Below are 18017 nucleotides of genomic sequence, written 5' to 3' on the forward strand. Positions count from 1 at the left end.
AAAAGAAAACAAAACATAATTCAATCAAGATGATCTAAATTTCCTTTGTTAACAATGAAGTGCATATAAAATGCAACTGGCATAATTTTTTTATTTTTTTTATTTTTTTTTACAAATGGCCGAAGCCACAAATCCAATACATTTTTTAGGGGAGATAAGAAGTGTAGAAGAAGTAGAGAAAATTAAACGTTTGTAGAAGAACTGGAGAAAAGGCTAGCTGATTGTTGTGTATCACCGTGGTACTTAATTTAATCTATGTGGTAGCGTGACATTGTGTCCTTCTCAGCACAAACAAAGTGTGAAAGTGATAGTGGAGTCCCATCACCTTCCTCTTTCCCACTTTTTCAGTTGCAGGTTTTTTTTTCCTTCAGAGATGCTCTCTTTAATGGGTTTTGGTTGAGCTGGACTTGGAATGATTTAGGAATTCTAGAAAGCATATAAGTATTCTTTACTATCCAATCCAACGGTTCTAATAACTATAATATATATATATAATGTTATAGCTGACTCTCGCTCAGCTAGATTAAAGTTAAAAATCCCAGCTCCGATGGCTCGTGCCGAGCTCACGAGCCTTTTTGACAGCACTAATTATAATTACCCTAGTAAATTATTTTTGCCAAAAAATAAAACTAATAGAAGCAAGTATTTATGTTAATATATAATAAAATACAGCAAGTAAGTACATGGTGCCTTGTCTATTGGAGCTACAGAACCACAGTGAAAACAGTAGCGACTAGCAAACCAACAACCTAGCAAATTATTCCCTCATTGAAACAATTGATCTTTCACAAATGGCAAGAGAAATTTTGTTGCATCACAAAAGCTCGGCACTGAAAGAAAAAAGTAAAGAGCTACAACCAGTAACAACTTCAGAGGAATTAGAATCCATGCATATATCTCCAGATTCACAGAAAAAATACCTCCACTCTTAAGATTTGAACAAAAAGTTAAGATAGCAAAACTGCTCATCATCATCATCCAATGTTTTCTTCGCCACCGCACAAACACTGTTCCCAGAAGTTCTCTACCTTCCCACATATTCTCTTAATTTTATAACTCTCTTTGTGTTTTAAGGATGGGGCTTCAGATTGGGCAGGGTGGGATCTCAAGTGTTACGCCAGCCTGAATCTGGCCCCAACCAATAAGGCGCCAATGCTTCTCAACCCTTCGGCTGAGGGCAACCTTCTCTCCTTTGCTTGTGCACACTGGTGCTGTAAGCTGTAGCTTTGCAAGATCGTTCTTCACGGCAACAACTCGAGCTCCTGTTGACATAGAGCCTATATTGAGCATGAGGATCTCACCCTTCGCCAACTTTGAGACCTTCCCTTGTTTCTCTGTGCCCTTGGTCCTCACACCCAGTAGTCTTCGAAGAAGGAAGAAGTTAACCTGTGAAATTATCAGTAAGGAATGCAGAGAAGGCAAAGATAAAAGCATCTATATTTATAAGATAACTTCGCTTTCTCTCTTCTCTGAGCTTAAAATTACTGGAGCACAAAATGAAGTCTTCACATCTGTTATGAGCAGTTTCCAAATTTATGACAGGTCATACTAAAGGCGCCTTAACAGGAAGAATATTAACTGACAGAAGGATGAAATTAACTTGAGCAGTTGTCAAATATCACCTAGTGAAATGCCCAAGGCAATGTTTTAAACAAAAACTAATTAGTTGAAATTATATCCCTCTCTACTTCCTAACTTCAAATTGTGCAAACCAAACAATTTAGACCTATCAGCAATTTTAGCAACACAAGTCCTACTTTACCTGAAAAGTTGCAAAGAACAGGACAAATGAACTAGTGAACACCTTATTCCAGGCTAGTGACCCTATTATGATACAAGCCTCAAGAGTGGGGACTTAAATATTTCTTCCTACTCTAACGGGATAGGGCACACGCATTTAAGACTATGGATCAATGCACATATTTGGTAAAGAAAACATACCTCGAGTTCAACAAAAACATCGGGTAGAGAGCCAACTTCCCCAAGAACCTGTCCAACCAGCCTATCAGCACGTGTTAAGGTAGGGTCCATTGTAGTGCCTACTCCAATAAGCCCCCCAGGTACAGCAAATTGGAGTTCATTTTGCTCGGCGAATAGTGAAACAATTCTTGAGTATATTGGGGTGCACTTTATGTTGCCACTTTCGTCCTTGGTAACAATGCCTGGACGGACTTCAATAAACTGGTTCACCTTTAGGACACCCTGCATGGAATATTCATTCATCACAATTTACCGTGTGTTCAACTAGCTAGACCAAATTCCCAACAGAATTATGAATGAAATAACCACTATTACAGTCAAGAGAGTGCAGTATCAGGATGTAAATATCTATGGTGTTGGGAAGAATATAAGTGGTTCTGGCAAGATATATCAGTATATCACAATGCTGCAGAACTATCAGATTAAACTACCTTATGATGAAGCAATAGCCAGAGAACTGATACACATTCAAGACAGCAAAAATAAGGCCTGACCACTTATCACAATGGTTGAGGTCATGTGTTCAAAGTCTGGAACGTTCACAATATGAAGAGCAATGCAATTATACTCCAAGGTAAATTAGATCTACTGCATGACCTCAAAGATACATACCCTAAGGATGCTTCCACCTGCAACACCACCCTTTATCTCATCAACCTCTGAACCAGGCTTGTTCACGTCAAAAGAACGAATAACAATCATATTAGGTGGTGAAGTGAAGTTTCTCTCAGGAATAGGGATTTTCTTTACAATATACTCGCAGACAACATCAATATTATATTTCAGTTGTGCAGATATTGGTACCACTGGAGCCCCATCAGCAATTGTGCCCTGACCATGAGCAAGTCAAGAGGTAAGAAGCCATATATAGGCAAGAAATTCACTTACATTACCAGTGACATGCAAGCCCTAGAAGCAGACCTGAATGAACTTCTGGATTGCTTCATGCTGATTAATTGCTGCACTTTCCTGAATAAGATCAATCTTATTCTGCAAAATGATGATGTGTTGAAGACGCATGATTTCTACGGCAGCCAGATGCTCAGAAGTTTGAGGCTGGGGGCAGCTTTCATTTCCAGCTATTAGAAGCAATGCTCCATCCATGATTGCAGCTCCATTAAGCATTGTAGCCATAAGAATATCATGCCCCTATTCAACAACAACATAGATTAACATTAGGAAAGGCACATGAAACAACTATGTAGACCACTACTAATTTCAGAAATTCAAGCGCAGTGTCATCTATTTAGGCGCCAGGACTCCTAAGTCCAGAAATTCCTACTTATGTATGCAAATTAATGTCAGAATAACACACATTCATGCTCTGGTAATAACTTGACACTCTGCAGTAGACTTAAAGCAAGATGACACTGGTATTTGGTAAAGAAGACAAGTTAATTAGGACAACTTCCACAGCCAGATTGATGGTAGCATAAAAATGCAACTAGACAGGTATGATAATAATGCAAGTAAAAATAAATATTGAAGATTGTAACCACATGAATTTTCAAGCCTTCTACACCGAGCAAAATATACAGCATATAAACAAAGATTGTTTATTTTCAATAAACAGCGTAGCCGTCAAAGTGAGAAAACTATGAAGAAAAGGTTCACATTTGCTGTTTACAGAACATTACTGTTGAAAGTTAATATCAGTTAGTTCATCATAATAACTATATTTCCCTTTGTACTAGTTATCCTAAAGTGATAGCAAATGGATCCACAAATACATATTGTGTATATGCTCACTTACTTATCGTCTACATGCATGTACTGCCTGTAAATGTAAATTTCTCTCTGGAAAGATAAAGCAATTTCTCTCTTAACCAAGAAGACCATAATTGTCAACATAGAACCCTGTGAAACCTGGGAAAAATTGATTCTGCATAGTCTAACAGTCTTAGTGATCACAGATTTTGCCGTGATAGTTGATAGCTCGTAGAAGTACTTTGAGTCTTGGACTATAAGCTCCATAAGCTATTGCAGTAATTAGGTACATAAAATGACTAATTCCAATTATAAGTATCTCAGTATCTCCTATCTAAAAATCTTGTTGATAATAGGACTCAACTTTCATATTCAGCTGTTCTAAAGCCTTTATAATTCAACACAGCTAATTCAAGAAATATATCTAATACCAGAAAATTATTAAATGGAGAAGGAAAATAAAAATAAAAGATAACACCATACCGGACAGTCAACAAAAGAAACATGTCTTAAGAGCTTCATCCTTGTGTTTTCAAACCCTGGGACATCACATAGAGGACTGTCTTCTTTCCCGCTTCCATAAGCCCTGCATATAACAGAAAAAGATGCTCACATACTTTCTCAGAAATTCCACATATTGGAAACTTTAAGGATCTAAGAGGCATGAACAGAAAGCTGCAAAGGTTCCTGGTATCAAAATCACCTAAAGCATAAGTTTGTCTAGGAGTTGAGATACAATTTTGGAAAGTATACAGTTTCCAGAAAATCTACTGCAAGCAAGCCAATGCGGATATAATTGAAAAGTTTTGTTACTATCCATGAGCCCTCTATGAATGTATTTTACATAGGTGTCACACAAATGTCTGATTTGCCATGGTGTAAATTAAGGATTTCATTGTCCAAAATATGGGCTGACATGGTATAACCTTCTCAACCTAAATTGAGACAAACAAATCTAGTAGAACGGAAAGGTATCATGCTCACCCTTTTACTTGACAAATTCGAGCCATGTCAAGTAGGCAAATAAGAAATATCCCTTGTTCCCAGAAAGTTTATAGAAAGTATTCCTAACAGTATTATAGGGAAAAAAATAAAGATATACTTCCCTCTACAGAAATTTAGTCATAATCAACAGAAGGTACACTCCAACAATTTAGAGACTACACATGCAAGATATATGCACCCAAGGAACCGCTAAAAGCCTAAAATGCTTAAGCGGGAGCTAGGATTACACATTAGTGACACTGGTAGAAACTCACCAATATATCAAATTCCAAAATCAAAATATAGAAGAATCATTTATTCCAAGGGATTCTCATACTTGTAGCACATAGGTCGCGGACATCTATCATCTTCACATTTATATATCTTTGCATTCGCATAGCCCAACTTTATAGTGATATTGCGCTCCAACTCATTTTTGAAACGAACAGTCTGCAAAGTAGAAAAATAAGACTAATCAGCATATGAAAAAAAAATGCTTCAGAAAACATCCCTACCACAAAATTCTATGCGCAACACTGAGTGTTATATTAATTTGTTTCAAAAAGATGCATGTTGATTAGCTGGCTATCTTTCTGAGACTCTTCCCCTACATCCAGTATCAATGCACAAATGGTTCCAAGGGAAACATTTCACCATAAGCAAATAGAATATTAGATAGTAATTTATCATTCCATCATCAATTCATCCCCTCTAGCTTTTAAAATAAGGAGGAAAAGATCGGTCCATGCAACATCAATTCATGTGACAGAAAGTAGTACAGCATAACAAGGACAAAGAAAGTAGGATAATCACAAGTGACGCTGTAAACGTCATAAGCATAACGGAATATTGCTGTCATACATAAAATGATAAAATTGCTGAAATTTTGCATCCCAAGATGTTGTAACTCAATCTATTTGTCTCTTTCAATTTCAACTGAACCCATCGATCTGCAGAATTTTATCCTATCTTTTGATCAAAACTTCAACCAACTAACTTACATGTCAGCACCTAAAAATCATGAGCATGCACTGAAAGGCGAATTAATATAGGTCTCAGGAAATATGTGCATGCATGGAATAAAATGCAGGTTCAGATTTTAGAAGAGACAGATCAAATATATGGATCAAAAAAGATAATTACCTGAACACCAGATATTGCTTTTACAACAGTTGATTTTCCATGGGCCACGTGACCAATAGTACCTATACATATAAAGATGCATCAAAATCTCAAGTCTCAAAATAGAAACTACTCAGACAACCAGCCTTATAGATAAATCATTTTGAAATACTTTCCAACAAATAAGAGGAGAAAAGCATGATCGTAGTGGATGATGAAAGTGGTGATGATATGCAAGTAAAGGTGAGGATAGCAAAGGTGGTAGAAATAAAGGAGACAGAGGAAGTTATGGTGGTGGTATACGGTCAACACTCAACAGCAATTGCATTTAAGTACTTGTGACCAATGTAGTGAGAGAAGCAATGGGGTACTCAACTCGAGATTCACAATCAAAACAAAAGCATAATGCGAGTGCTACCAATTGCATTTTCCTCTGTTTGTGCCATCTAGTGCATTCTTAACCTTAACCATTCAACTGGATCATTAATATCGCAAAATAGGAATTATGATGAACTTGCTACTATATGACAAAATTTATCAATTGCTGACCCTAGGTTATAAGAATTAAATCCAACTCCTGCCCTATGTATTCCTGCTGAAATAGAGAGTGATAAATCATCTTTGTACAGATAGAAACTAACCAATATTGATGGTTGCTTGACGTGAAATAACTTCTGGAGACAAAGGATGCAGTTTTCTCACGTCAAGCTTGCTTAGATCCTGCTCCATTAATCCTTTACGAGACATTTTTGAAGAAGCTAATGTACTTCTCAAGCCTGAAATTAGAAAAGAACAATATATATAATTGGAACTCCACATGGAACTACAGAAATCTGAATTATAAGGTAGGTCTTTTAAGAGAACAAATAATGCAAAAGGCAATGTGCTTAGAGCAGAAATAAAAACATTTTTAGCGGGACTAGAATGAAAAGGAAGCCCTTGAGTAAAACCCCACGATGCCAGGTCATCTCAACACCACTAAGCCTGACAAGCAGGGCTCTAATCAGCTTGATTTTGTTTGATATGCATTAAATTCTTGTTGAATTTCGATTTAGATTGGATCTAGATCAGAATATTTGCCACAGATATACGACTCAAGTAATAGTCAGATAATGTCAGCTTCAAATAGGGTTGACTATGATTAAAGAAAACTGAACATTATAGTTTCTGATTAGTTGGGACTAAATGCATCATTGTAGTTTCTGACTGTGCCTAACTGCATATAAATAATATTGTCTCATACATCATATACAAAAGTAGTAAACAGTAATGAACAGAATTAAAGAATTAAACTTCCTATACAATACATGAAAGACACAAAAAAAGGAACACCAAATCAACATAATTTTTGCAAATTTAGGTGACTAAAAAGAAAATAAGTATGAAATGATTCTTAGTAAGCAGCAGTCCAAACTTCCCTCCAATTAAGCATCAAAGTGTCTGCTCCTGGATCAAGCATTACTGATGCAATCAATTTACTAACTATTACACACTACATGACGAAAGGATGACCATCTTATCTCAGTAAGACTACGAGTGTAATCGACTAAAACAGATCTTGAAACATAACAGCTTATCCATACTTCATAAGATTTAGATACGACACATTACAATAAAAATGAATACGAATGACCAATATGAATGCATTCGTATCCAAATGGAACTCCAATAAAATAATTGCATTCAAACAAAACATATAGATTAGATCAAGTTCCAGACGACACGACCGTCAACGGCGAATTCCAGATAACCATATAATCATCCAAATTATCGTCCTAAGATATTAAATATAACAAAGTTTGGATCTTAATATTACTCAGGAATTCGATGGGACTGAGAGGGCACGATTGATTCCGAAACGATTTGGTAATCCTCGCTCAAGAAAGACCGGTCGAGCTCTCCGATTTGGCTTCGGAAACGAGCAGCGGAGAGAGGAGGAGAAGGGAGACGCGGTGGAGAGCAGAGATGAGATTGAAGCCGTAGAGACAAAAAAGACGATCGAAGAGAATCTAGGGTTTTTCAAGTGTCGAGGAGAGTACTGTTCATGGGCCGCAGTCGGGCTGAGGGAATGGGCTTCTGTGTAACGACGTTAATCTCTTTCATCAAAATGTAGCACATGCATTAAACACCATAAAATAATATCCAGGCTAAATCGGAACTTTTTTTTCCTAAAATTAAAAATAAAATAAAATATTGGACTCTAATGCAAAAACCTTTTTCTACTTCAAAAATTAAATATTATAGCAACCATTTCTTAGCCTCCACCAGTCATCGTGATAGTCGAATGGAATGATGCATAGAACGAACAGATAGGTATCAGATTAGTCACCGTATTCGGATCCGGAATGGATCCGACCCGATTCCCACCCGATACCTAGTTACGCACCTAATGTCTATATTTGTATTTATAAATTATAATCGTGAGCTGTCGAGTCGGACCGTGGGATGGAGTGGAACACCCAAACCACGGAAGCAGCGTGGTGAGAGGAAAACGACACGAACCACGCTGTGGCGCTGACATCAGCTGACCCGGTCGTATCAGCTTTAGCTGCAGCTAGGCAGGCTACACCTCCCACGCGGGGACGCGTGTCCATTTCGTGAGCGGACTTGTAGTTGGGCGAGAAAACTAGATGGAAATGCGCCTTGGCGTCCGCGGCTGGATGGGGACACGCGTCACGGATCGGAGGAGGTTGGACCGAACTCGATACCATCCCCCAAACCTGCTCACCCCCTCCCCCTCTCTTGTATTGCGTAGCCGTCCAAGGTTGGTCGGACCTTTCCTTCGTCCGATCCCCTTCTCCTTCTCTCCCTCCAATTCCCGCCCCTCCAAAATTAGAAGCTAAAAAGAAGAGGGCAGCACCTAGGTGAGTTCGACTTCGATTTGATCTCCTTTGTTCTCGAATTTCTCGTCTGCTTGCTCGTTTCCGTTTCTAAGATGCAATCTTCTTTGTTCAAAATAACCATTGTTCGTGCTCGGATTTGTTTTTTCGAGCTTTCTAGTGTTAATTGTCGCAATATCGAATATTTTGAAGGATGGAACCGCTGAATTTGTTCTTGGGATCTCTTCTTGCTTTTTGCGTTTTCGTTTCTGAGGCTCCATTCTTTGTTAAAATGAAGTATCTCTTTTTCCCCCCCTTCTAGTTAAGCTGCTTACGAGAGCTCGAATAATTCTTATCCAGATCGATTTGTCGAGCTTTTTGGTGGTCAATACGAACTGGGTCTTCGAAAATTCGCATCCTTTTGAGGGTTGGAATCAAGGTTTTGGGTTATAGAAGGGAAAAGATGGCGGTCTCGGCAGAGAAGGCCATCGTTTTGGTGGAGGATGCCGCAGATGAGAGTTGGGTTCCGAAGATTGATATGGTGTTTGAAACAGACGAGAAGGCCTACCAGTTTTACTGCCTCTATGGCAAGGAGATGGGGTTTGGGGTTCGGAAGCATTTGGTGAAGCGAAGGTCTTCGGGCATAGTGTACTCGAGGGTGTTTTGCTGTTACAAGGAAGGTTTTTGTAGGACACTTAAGCCTGGGAAGAGGCCGCGGCCTGACCGGAGAACCGGTTGTCGTGCACATATTACTGTGAGGCTCATGGATGATGGCAGGTTTCGCATCAGTGACTTTGAGCCTAATCATAATCATGATCTTGTAACGGCGAACATCCTGGTCGAGGAGAGCGATAAGACTAATGATTCAGGAGCGACAGAGACAGTTTCTACCAAGAACATGGCTAGAGCAGTTATTCCTCGTCCTAGTCCGAAAACTTACTTACCTTCAAAGTCCATGAATGCTACAAGGGCTGGTGGGACGGGAGCTGTGATGAGATATGTGCAGAGGGGGGTGCAAGAGAGTAGACCTAATAGATCTTTGGTAATGGCCAGTGAGAATAATATTCCTGCAGGTGAGCATTGGGTCCCAAAGATTGATATGGAGTTTGAGGATGATCAAGAGGCTTACCAGTTCTATGTTAACTACGCAAATGGAGTTGGGTTCAGTGTTCGAAAGCATCTGGTGAAACGGAGAGCCTCGGGTGTAATATATTCGAGGGAGTATGTTTGCCATAAAGAGGGTTTTCGCAAAAAGTTAGAGGGCGAGGAGGGGAGAAATCCAAAACTATATGACCGAACTGGTTGCCCTGCAGGCATGACCATTAAGATTGCAAAGAACGGTAAATATCGTGTGTCTAAATTTGAGCCCAAGCATAACCATGGACTCATCGTCCCATCAAAAGCTCACATGCTGAAGTGGCGTTGGCGAAGAAGGGCAATCAACCCTCCACCTGATCTTATGCAGATAGAAGAAGGTCCAGGAGTTGAACCTGAACCTAGTGATGAGCATGTTGATAGGCAGGTTGAGAACTTTCGGCAGCCTTTTATTTCTGATGGTTATAAGAATTATATACCCTCAAAGCGTACCAATTCTATGAGGTTAGGGGATGTAGGAGCATTAATGCAATACTTACAAGAAAAGCAGAGTTGTGATCCATCCTTTTATTATGCAGTGCAGCTGGATCCATATGATCAAGTAACAAATGTTCTCTGGGCAGATGCCAAGTCCATGGTGGACTTTGAATTCTTTGGCGATATATTATGCCTTGACACTACGTCCAAACTGAGCGATCATGGTAGGCCATTTGCACCCTTCGTCGGTGTGAATCATCATAAGCAGCCCATTGTTTTTGCTGCAGCTTTGCTGTATGATTATAGTAAAGAATCATACAAGTGGTTGTTTGAGACATTCAAGACAGCTATGTGTGGAAAACAGCCAAAGGTTATTCTAACTGACAGATCCTCGGAAGTTCATGATGCTGTAACCATGGTGTGGCCAGGTACGACTCATCGTGTTTGTGTGTGGCACATCTACAATGATGCAGAAAAGCACCTAAATTTTGTTTTCCAAGCTTCAACAACTTTTGCTAAAGATTTCAGCAGATGCCTATTTGATTGTGAAGATGAGGAGGAGTTCTTATTCGAATGGAAAACAATGTTACAGGATTATGATCTTCATAAAAATGATTGGTTGAAAAAGTTATATGATGACAGGGAGAAGTGGGCGTTGCCTTATGGACGCCAAACATTTTGTGCTGACATTAAAACAACATTAGTGAGGGAAAACATGAGCAGTATGCTCAAAGAATACTTGAATCGAGACTTAGATCTTCTAGACTTCTTTAAACATTATGACAGAATAGTTGATGAGCAGCGAACATCAGAAATTCAGGCTGATCTTTCTGTGCATCAAAATATTTCACAATTTCCTTCTTCACGGATGTTGAGGCAGGCAGCAAATGCATACACTCCTGCAGTATTCAAAATGTTCCAAATGGAGTTTGAACTGTCCATGGATTGTATGGTATATAGCTGTGGTCAGGTCGGAACAACATTTGAATATAAAGTTACCACAGAGAACCCAAGAGAATACACTGTCCGATTTGATTCATCAAATGGTACAGTAGAGTGCAGTTGCAAAAGATTCGAGTTTACTGGTATACAGTGCCGGCATGTACTGAAAACACTTGATATTATTAATGTTAAGGAGCTCCCACCCCAGTACATAATGAAGAGGTGGACACCAAATGCAAAAGTCATGAACCTAAGAGACAATTGTGAGCTTGCAATTAATAATGATGTTAGCTCAGCCCTTGCAAGGCGTTATAGCTCTTTATGCTGCATTTTCAACAAAATTGCAGTTAGGGCTGCAGAATCTGTCGATACATACACATTTATTGAGAGCTTGTCAGACCGCCTTATGGACCAAGTTTACCAAATTTTACAGACAAGGCCACCTGAGGATCCTGATGTTTAAGGTAATATTTTTAACTGACTGCAAACAAGTTACCTGGTTTGCCATGTATTAACTAAAATTTATTCTAACTATGATATAATAACCTGTTTGCTGATCGGTATCATTTGAAATTTGCACTGGACTTGGTTAAATAGTGTTTAAGTGTAGCACATTATTAATTTTATGTTACCCAGAATAATGTGTTTTCACTGAGATCTTTCTCTACTTCTAATTTGAGGCTATTTCCTTCCTTTCAAATTAAATGACTAGCATATGTAGGAGCATGGAATAGTCCAATTCTAAGAAGAAATTGGCATGCTATAAATTTTTTTTCTGGTGTAACTAATCAGCTATCAGATATTTACTGCCAAATGCCAACTTTAGAGTTGCCTTAGGTTGGAGATTGATAATGCAATTTTGTCTGATGCAGAGTTATCCAACTCTTGCCATACTGCCACACCGGCTGTTGGCAGAATCCTGGCTCGACCAGAAATTCAGCAAGGTTCAGAATTTCATAAAATCTGGTATCTGATCTTTCAAAGTTTAAGTTGATAAGTTGTGTAGTACATTTAGTGAAATGCTGGAATTGTAGTCGGTAGACATAATCTAGATGAAAACTATGCCTATGGCAAAGTGTTAGTCACATAATGTAGAGGAAATGGGTAACTAGCTTATGTGAAGAGGTCTTGTACAAGATGATCATACAAGTCATTTTATATGATTACCACTATATCAATGATTGACTACTGCTCCTGTGTACACTATGGAGATGGCCCATAGTTCATGCAGGAAGATGGTCATTTGACAAGCCTCACTTTCCTATTACTAAGTTATTTTTATCAATGCTATGCTGTTGTCTTATATGCTTTGCACACAGGCCAACAAAGGCTCTGTTTTATTACAAAACAAAGGAGTTTAAACAACCATACAACCTCCAAGCTAGAACCACAACCCAGAATTTAGTAAACCATTACACTACAAACTAACAAACCGACATCCAAAATAACATCAAACAACTACATTACCTACACACATCTGTCATGTCCACTCCAATAGTTCTATTATGCCCCCACTAAGCACAAGAAAGCTATAATTTTCAAAGGAATATTCATTCTCCATAGAGCAGTAATCATATTTACAATCCGTCCCCCATTGTTTGAAAACCTAGACATGGATCTGACAGTATTAGGATAATCAAAGTTAGACTGCTAATAATTTACTCCACATGTTGCAATGAAGTGCGCTTCTCTAATGTCTATCTGATTGTTTTTTGTGTGTGTGTTTTTTTTGTCTTAATTATTCGTAGAAGCATCAGAAATCGGATTCACGTTATTTGAAGCAAGGTTCTAAAACTAGGTATTGGGATCGGGATCGATCATCTCTGAAAAATGATGCATATCGATTGTATCGGTTGTATCAATTGTATTGGTCGTTTGTATCGAATCGAACTATTTTTAATTATATAAATTCTAAATATTATTTTAAAATATAAAATAATTTAAAAAATTTAGAAAAATAGTAAGAAAATAAGAATTATTCGCATATGAAGTCTAAAAACTAAAAATTATATTAACTTATTCAATACTTTGATGTATACCGAGTTGGCTTTCCTTTCTTTTTTTCCTTCTCTCTTTTTCTCCCTTTCTATATTACTAGCAAGGCAAATTTTTTTTTTTTTAATTTTTTTTCTTTTCTTCTCTCTACCTTCTCTCTCTTATTGTCATAAGGCAAATTTTATTTTTTTATTTCTTCTCTCCCTCCTCTCTCTCTCTCTCTCAATCTCCCTCTTCCTCCCTCTCTCTTACTATCACAAGGTAATTTTTTCTCTAATTTTTTTTCTTTTCTTCTCTCTCCCTTCTCTCCCTCTCAGTCTCTTCATCCCTCTCTCTTTGTTACTCCCTCTCAATCTCTTCTTCCCTCTCTCTCTCCACTCTCTCTCATCTTTCTATCTCACTCTCTGTGAAGGGGAGAGAGAGAGACAAGAGAGAGAGCGGAGAAAGAAAAAGAGAGAGGGAGACGCTAGAGGGAGACAGTAAAAAGGAATAAGAGAGATGGGGCACCAGTGAGAAGAAATGAAAAAAAAATTAGAGAGGGAGAGATCCCGCCCGATGCGGATCAGATATCGGTCGATCTGGCCAATATCCGGCCAAAACTTGGAATCATGATTTGAAGTAAGATAAATTTTGATGGTTGTTAAGTGCATCTTGAATGATAGTATTTGTTTATTCCTTTGATGCTTTTGATTAAGTTAGGGCTAAGAATCTTTCTTCATTTAAGAATTGTGCTACTGGTGAGATGTAATTTAAGTTTGAATTTAATAGTACATTTTTACCCTCAGAATACGTACTTTGAGGCTGGAAGTGTGAGTGATGGAATAAACAATGCACAAGCATTCTAATTTTATGAAGTCAAAGCATCTTCTTTTCAAGCCATCACTCTCCCATGCAGTAAATTTTCCTAATAGTTTTGCAGAGACCTACCAGGTGGTATAGTAACAAGGCCAGGTAGCTAAATTTCTTGATGAACAATGTATTTGAGGTTGAAACAAGAGCATGAAACAGAATATTGTCTTTATGACTTTGAGGAATGGCAAAACCTAGAAAAGTATTTCATTAGAATTTAAATCCATCAGGGTTTTCTCTTGCAGATATCAAGAGTATAATACAAGAAGGAGCTGATAATGGAACATCCGCAGTGAGAAAAGGAAATGAAATAAAAGAAAACCAAAAATATATATAATCACAAAAGTAGCATATTTATACTGAGTAGAAAACACAGCACTAAATTTAAGAAGGCATAGAGTACCATAAGCATCTTCTCATTAGTGAAAAGAGATAGTACATGAGTCATCATATATATGTTATCTGATATAGGAAAAATAAACCTAATGATCTTTAAACCAGTAATGATAATGATGAGATTTTTCCGAGCTTGAAATATCTTAATTAGTGTGAAGGAGAACTGCAAAAGGTGTTCATAATGTAGGTTTTCTGCTTCTTTCAATAAGCCCTTGACTATACTCCCACAGCTTTTTACCCAAGGCTTCATCTCTTGCTTTAGCAGAAGGTACTGCATCATTGCAGTCAACATAGTATTTTCCAGTTACATCTTTTAGCTTTGGGTGTAATGCTAGATAACAGGTAGTTGCAGCTCCCTGCAGGTGTAGGGTGTCTTTAGTAGCGCAGAAGGATCTCAGAATTCTCAAGTGGATTTTTGATGATAAATGACTTGAATCAGTGAAAAAGTAAAAGTAAATAATTGTAGATAAGCTGCCTTACCTGGGGTATACTTTTAACAAAAGGTTTAGCCAGTGTCGCAAGCAAACCTATTGCAACTGCATGATGCAGGGAGTGAATATATTTTTCAGTTAATAAGAGACTTCACAATATAGACAAAGGGCGTCACTAGTGCACAAGGCTCCAATGCAAGGTCTGGTGAGATCAAAAAATATGCAACTTTACCTCCATTACTGGAGAGGATGTTTTCCTGATCAGAACCAGCTGTGCCAGTGTGCATGGTGGCAATTCACACTAGTTGACGCCCTCAAAATTCAAATTGGAAATGTGAAGAATGAAGTACCATTACCATCTACATTAAGGTAGCGGCCTATATTGCTGAATATTAGTCCTGGATGCAAAGAGTTTGCTGTAACATTGGATCCCTCTTCCTATTTGACACCAAATTTTAATTAGATTATGCCTAGAAATGTTGCTAATTCAATTTTTTGAAACATTAACTCAGAATAATGTGGATATGAAAATTGCACAAACCAGGAACCACAGTTGGGTAATTTAAAAGTTAGTGTTCTGTTCACAAGGGGACCATATAGTGAAGTTAGTTTATATTTGGTTTCAAGCCTTTGTTAGGTTGGTGTCAATATATGTGATGGCGCTGACACTTCTGTAATTTTTGATAGTTAACGATAATTTAGAGTAATCCACTGACAGTGTTTAACATCAGGGATTTCTGAATTTGCATCCAAGAGTCTCTGGAAAGTAGTTTCAGTTTGACCATACTATGTTGTACAAATTTTTCCTTTAAGTGAGCATAAATGTGTTAAAAGATATTATTTTTTAAAACACATTTTGAGACAAATTGTGTTTCAGTCAATCAGTATTGTCTTGAAAATGGTTTAAACATTTTCTCTCTTAAGAAATTACAGAAGCTCATGGAATTATTAGAATGTGGCTAACCTAACTCTATTGTTTTAACATATAGAGTGAGGAATGGTTGCATGAACTAGTGATTTTTTACCAATACAGACACAGTTCTATCGGTTCTAGTTAGAATATTGACACAGAGTGTTTCTGAAACTTTCGTGTTGATATATGTGCTTTTGTAGTCACTATTGAGTCTCTTTTAGGTAGTCCTTTTTTTTAGTTGAAGTAGTGGTATCAAATAAATTTATATTTCTCTATTGCTTGGTTTCTCTCCCATCATTTATATGTAGAAATCTTTTTAAGACTATGTTTAATATTTGAAAGTGGAGACGTTTGCCAGTGTATTTCAGTAAACAAAGGAGAAACATCAGACCTGTAAAAGCCTAGATAGCTCATTTGCATGGAGAATGTTTGCTAATTTTGAATGAGCATATGCACCAAAAGGTTTGTACCTGTACCCCAAAAGAAAAATCCAAGTGGTTGTGGTGCTATTGTATGAGTTTGAAAAATAATCATCCAATAGAAAATCTATAAAGTACCGTGACTTATCATTCATTTCATCCAGATTGAAAAAGGATCCATTGCTTCTTTTATGAGCAGTTGATGAGACATTCACTATCCTTCCCTGTATTCCTGTTTCTTTGGCGGTAGCTTTCAGCTTGTCAAGTAAGAGATTCGTCAGCAAGAAATGTCCTACATTAGTTAAGCAAATTAATTAGTGCATTCCAGTGTTATTCTACCATAAGTGTTACTCGACATAGTCAAAATTTAAAAAAGTTATTATACATGGAAGCATCAGCTGTTATCATGTCTTGTCCAGCAAAATTAGAATACTCAAGTAAGATCAAGAAAATCAATTCAAGGAAAGAAAATATGACAACATATTTATGATTATTTGTGCTCATGGAAGTGGGTTGTAAAAGAGAAAGTTGCATTCCATATTATTTGGTAGCTGGATCTATACCGAGGTGATTCGTAGCAAACTGCAGCTCTATTCCATCTGTTGATAGTTGGAATGGGCAAGCCATTATTCCTGCATTATTGCTGTAAGCATTCAGAAGAATGTATCTGTTAGAAATCTTTCAAAAACACAGACTGTTGGATCTCAATAAATTGTAATTCACCAGCTGATTATCATACATTAGAATGTTCAAGTGCTTGTTTGATGCACTGAAGGATTGAGCAAACTTTTGAACAGAGTCGAGGGAGCTGAGATCCATCTCCACAATCTGGAGTTTTGAATGTGGATTTTGTTTGAGGAGACTTTCTTTTACCTTCATCCCACTCTCTAGAGTTCGTGATGGTATAATTACTTTTGCTCCTCGTAGTGCTAGTACTCTTGCTGCCTCTTTTCCTATGCCATTTGTTGCTCCTACCATGCATCAATAGTTAAAATTAACAGGCAATGGCTAGCAAGATTGGAATGTGTACTGCTTCTGTTTTATCTTTTTTGTTGTCATATAGGTGTATATAGTACTTAATGCATTGGTAGCTGCTTCTGGAACTACTCACTGGTGTGATTGTTGAGTTTGCTAGTAGGGAAATTTGAATTGTTTAAATAATATAAGATTCATTTTTTTCCTTCGAGAATGATTTATGCAGTGTCAGGCTAAACGGGTTTTCTTACTTATGCTTACTGTGGCTTCTTATAATTCTTATTCTTCATGAGTTAAATTTGTGTTCTAAAGCTTCAGTAGGTCATCCAGATCCTACTTGTTAATCTCTATTGCTCTCCTTGTCTCTTTTGTTCCCTGTTTCCTTATTTTCTATCAAGACTTTGGAGATGGAGGAGTTTATGGAATTCATGAACCTGTAACTATGGCAGTGAGATGGCTGGCGTCGATCCCTTCGGTGACCTCTTTGCCCGTGGAAGACTTGCCGAAGCTGCTGGAAGGTCCTCTCCTCCATGGCCAGTTCCACAGGCCCATGCCAGCTATTTTTAACAAATTCCTCTGTAAGTTTGTGAAGGTGAGAGACTACAGTTGGTATAAGTATCATTTGATTGTAGCCTTTTGAAAGTGGCAAATGGGGAAAAAAGAGAGGGGGACTTGTGGTGTGTATTCATGTCCTCTTATCTTTCACATGATTGAGATGAAGAAAATTTTGTATAGCCTGGCTAACTTTGACTTTGTGGGCTTTGGGCTTTGGGCTTTGGATCTGAGTTTCAGTTTTGGGCTTGATTCTTGAACCTGAGAGCGAAAGTTGGGATTTTCTTGCAAATCACTACGTGCATTTCTAACCTTATTACCAAAAGGAAAACTACCGCTCGTTTTTTCCAAAGTTGCAAAT

At 37.8% G+C, this 18017-nt stretch overlaps 3 protein-coding genes across 6 annotated transcripts; 1 reads left to right on the plus strand and 2 right to left on the minus strand.

Annotated features, from left to right (window-relative positions):
• Positions 1–734: 734 nt before the first annotated feature.
• On the minus strand, positions 735–7897 carry LOC140801839 (eukaryotic translation initiation factor 2 subunit gamma-like). The gene is made up of 9 exons (XM_073157163.1): positions 7610–7897; positions 6435–6569; positions 5815–5876; positions 5009–5121; positions 4171–4273; positions 2902–3129; positions 2593–2811; positions 1942–2202; positions 735–1386 (listed from the first exon to the last, which is right to left on the minus strand). Exons 2-9 carry the CDS (start codon positions 6538–6540, stop codon positions 1084–1086), a joined length of 1395 nt encoding a protein of 464 aa, XP_073013264.1. The 5' UTR covers positions 6541–6569; positions 7610–7897; the 3' UTR covers positions 735–1083.
• A 641-nt stretch (positions 7898–8538) lies between these two features.
• Positions 8539–17848, plus strand: LOC140801888 (protein FAR1-RELATED SEQUENCE 5-like). Of its 4 annotated transcripts, none has more exons than XR_012111544.1 (4): positions 8539–8657; positions 8973–11590; positions 11999–12092; positions 17503–17848. XR_012111544.1 is itself a non-coding variant. In XM_073157250.1 (3 exons), the coding sequence occupies exon 2, from the start codon at positions 9076–9078 to the stop codon at positions 11587–11589; it is 2514 nt and encodes an 837-aa protein (XP_073013351.1). In that variant the 5' UTR covers positions 8539–8657; positions 8973–9075; the 3' UTR covers position 11590; positions 17503–17848. The 4 variants fall into 4 exon arrangements, 2 of the variants coding, with proteins under 2 accessions (XP_073013351.1, XP_073013350.1); XR_012111545.1 differs by having other exon boundaries at positions 17554–17848; XM_073157250.1 differs by lacking the exon at positions 11999–12092.
• On the minus strand, positions 14354–17673 carry LOC140801890 (short-chain dehydrogenase TIC 32, chloroplastic-like). Its single transcript, XM_073157251.1, has 8 exons — positions 17539–17673; positions 16869–17100; positions 16693–16772; positions 16268–16421; positions 16102–16180; positions 15154–15235; positions 14847–14902; positions 14354–14722 (listed from the first exon to the last, which is right to left on the minus strand). The coding sequence occupies exons 1-8, from the start codon at positions 17654–17656 to the stop codon at positions 14543–14545; spliced, it is 981 nt and encodes a 326-aa protein (XP_073013352.1). The 5' UTR covers positions 17657–17673; the 3' UTR covers positions 14354–14542.
• Positions 17849–18017: the final 169 nt, after the last annotated feature.

Source organism: Typha latifolia, chromosome 15, assembly GCF_019914945.1.
Source record: "Typha latifolia isolate L0001 chromosome 15, TyphaL0001v2, whole genome shotgun sequence".
In the NCBI taxonomy this organism is placed as follows: domain Eukaryota; kingdom Viridiplantae; phylum Streptophyta; class Magnoliopsida; order Poales; family Typhaceae; genus Typha; species Typha latifolia.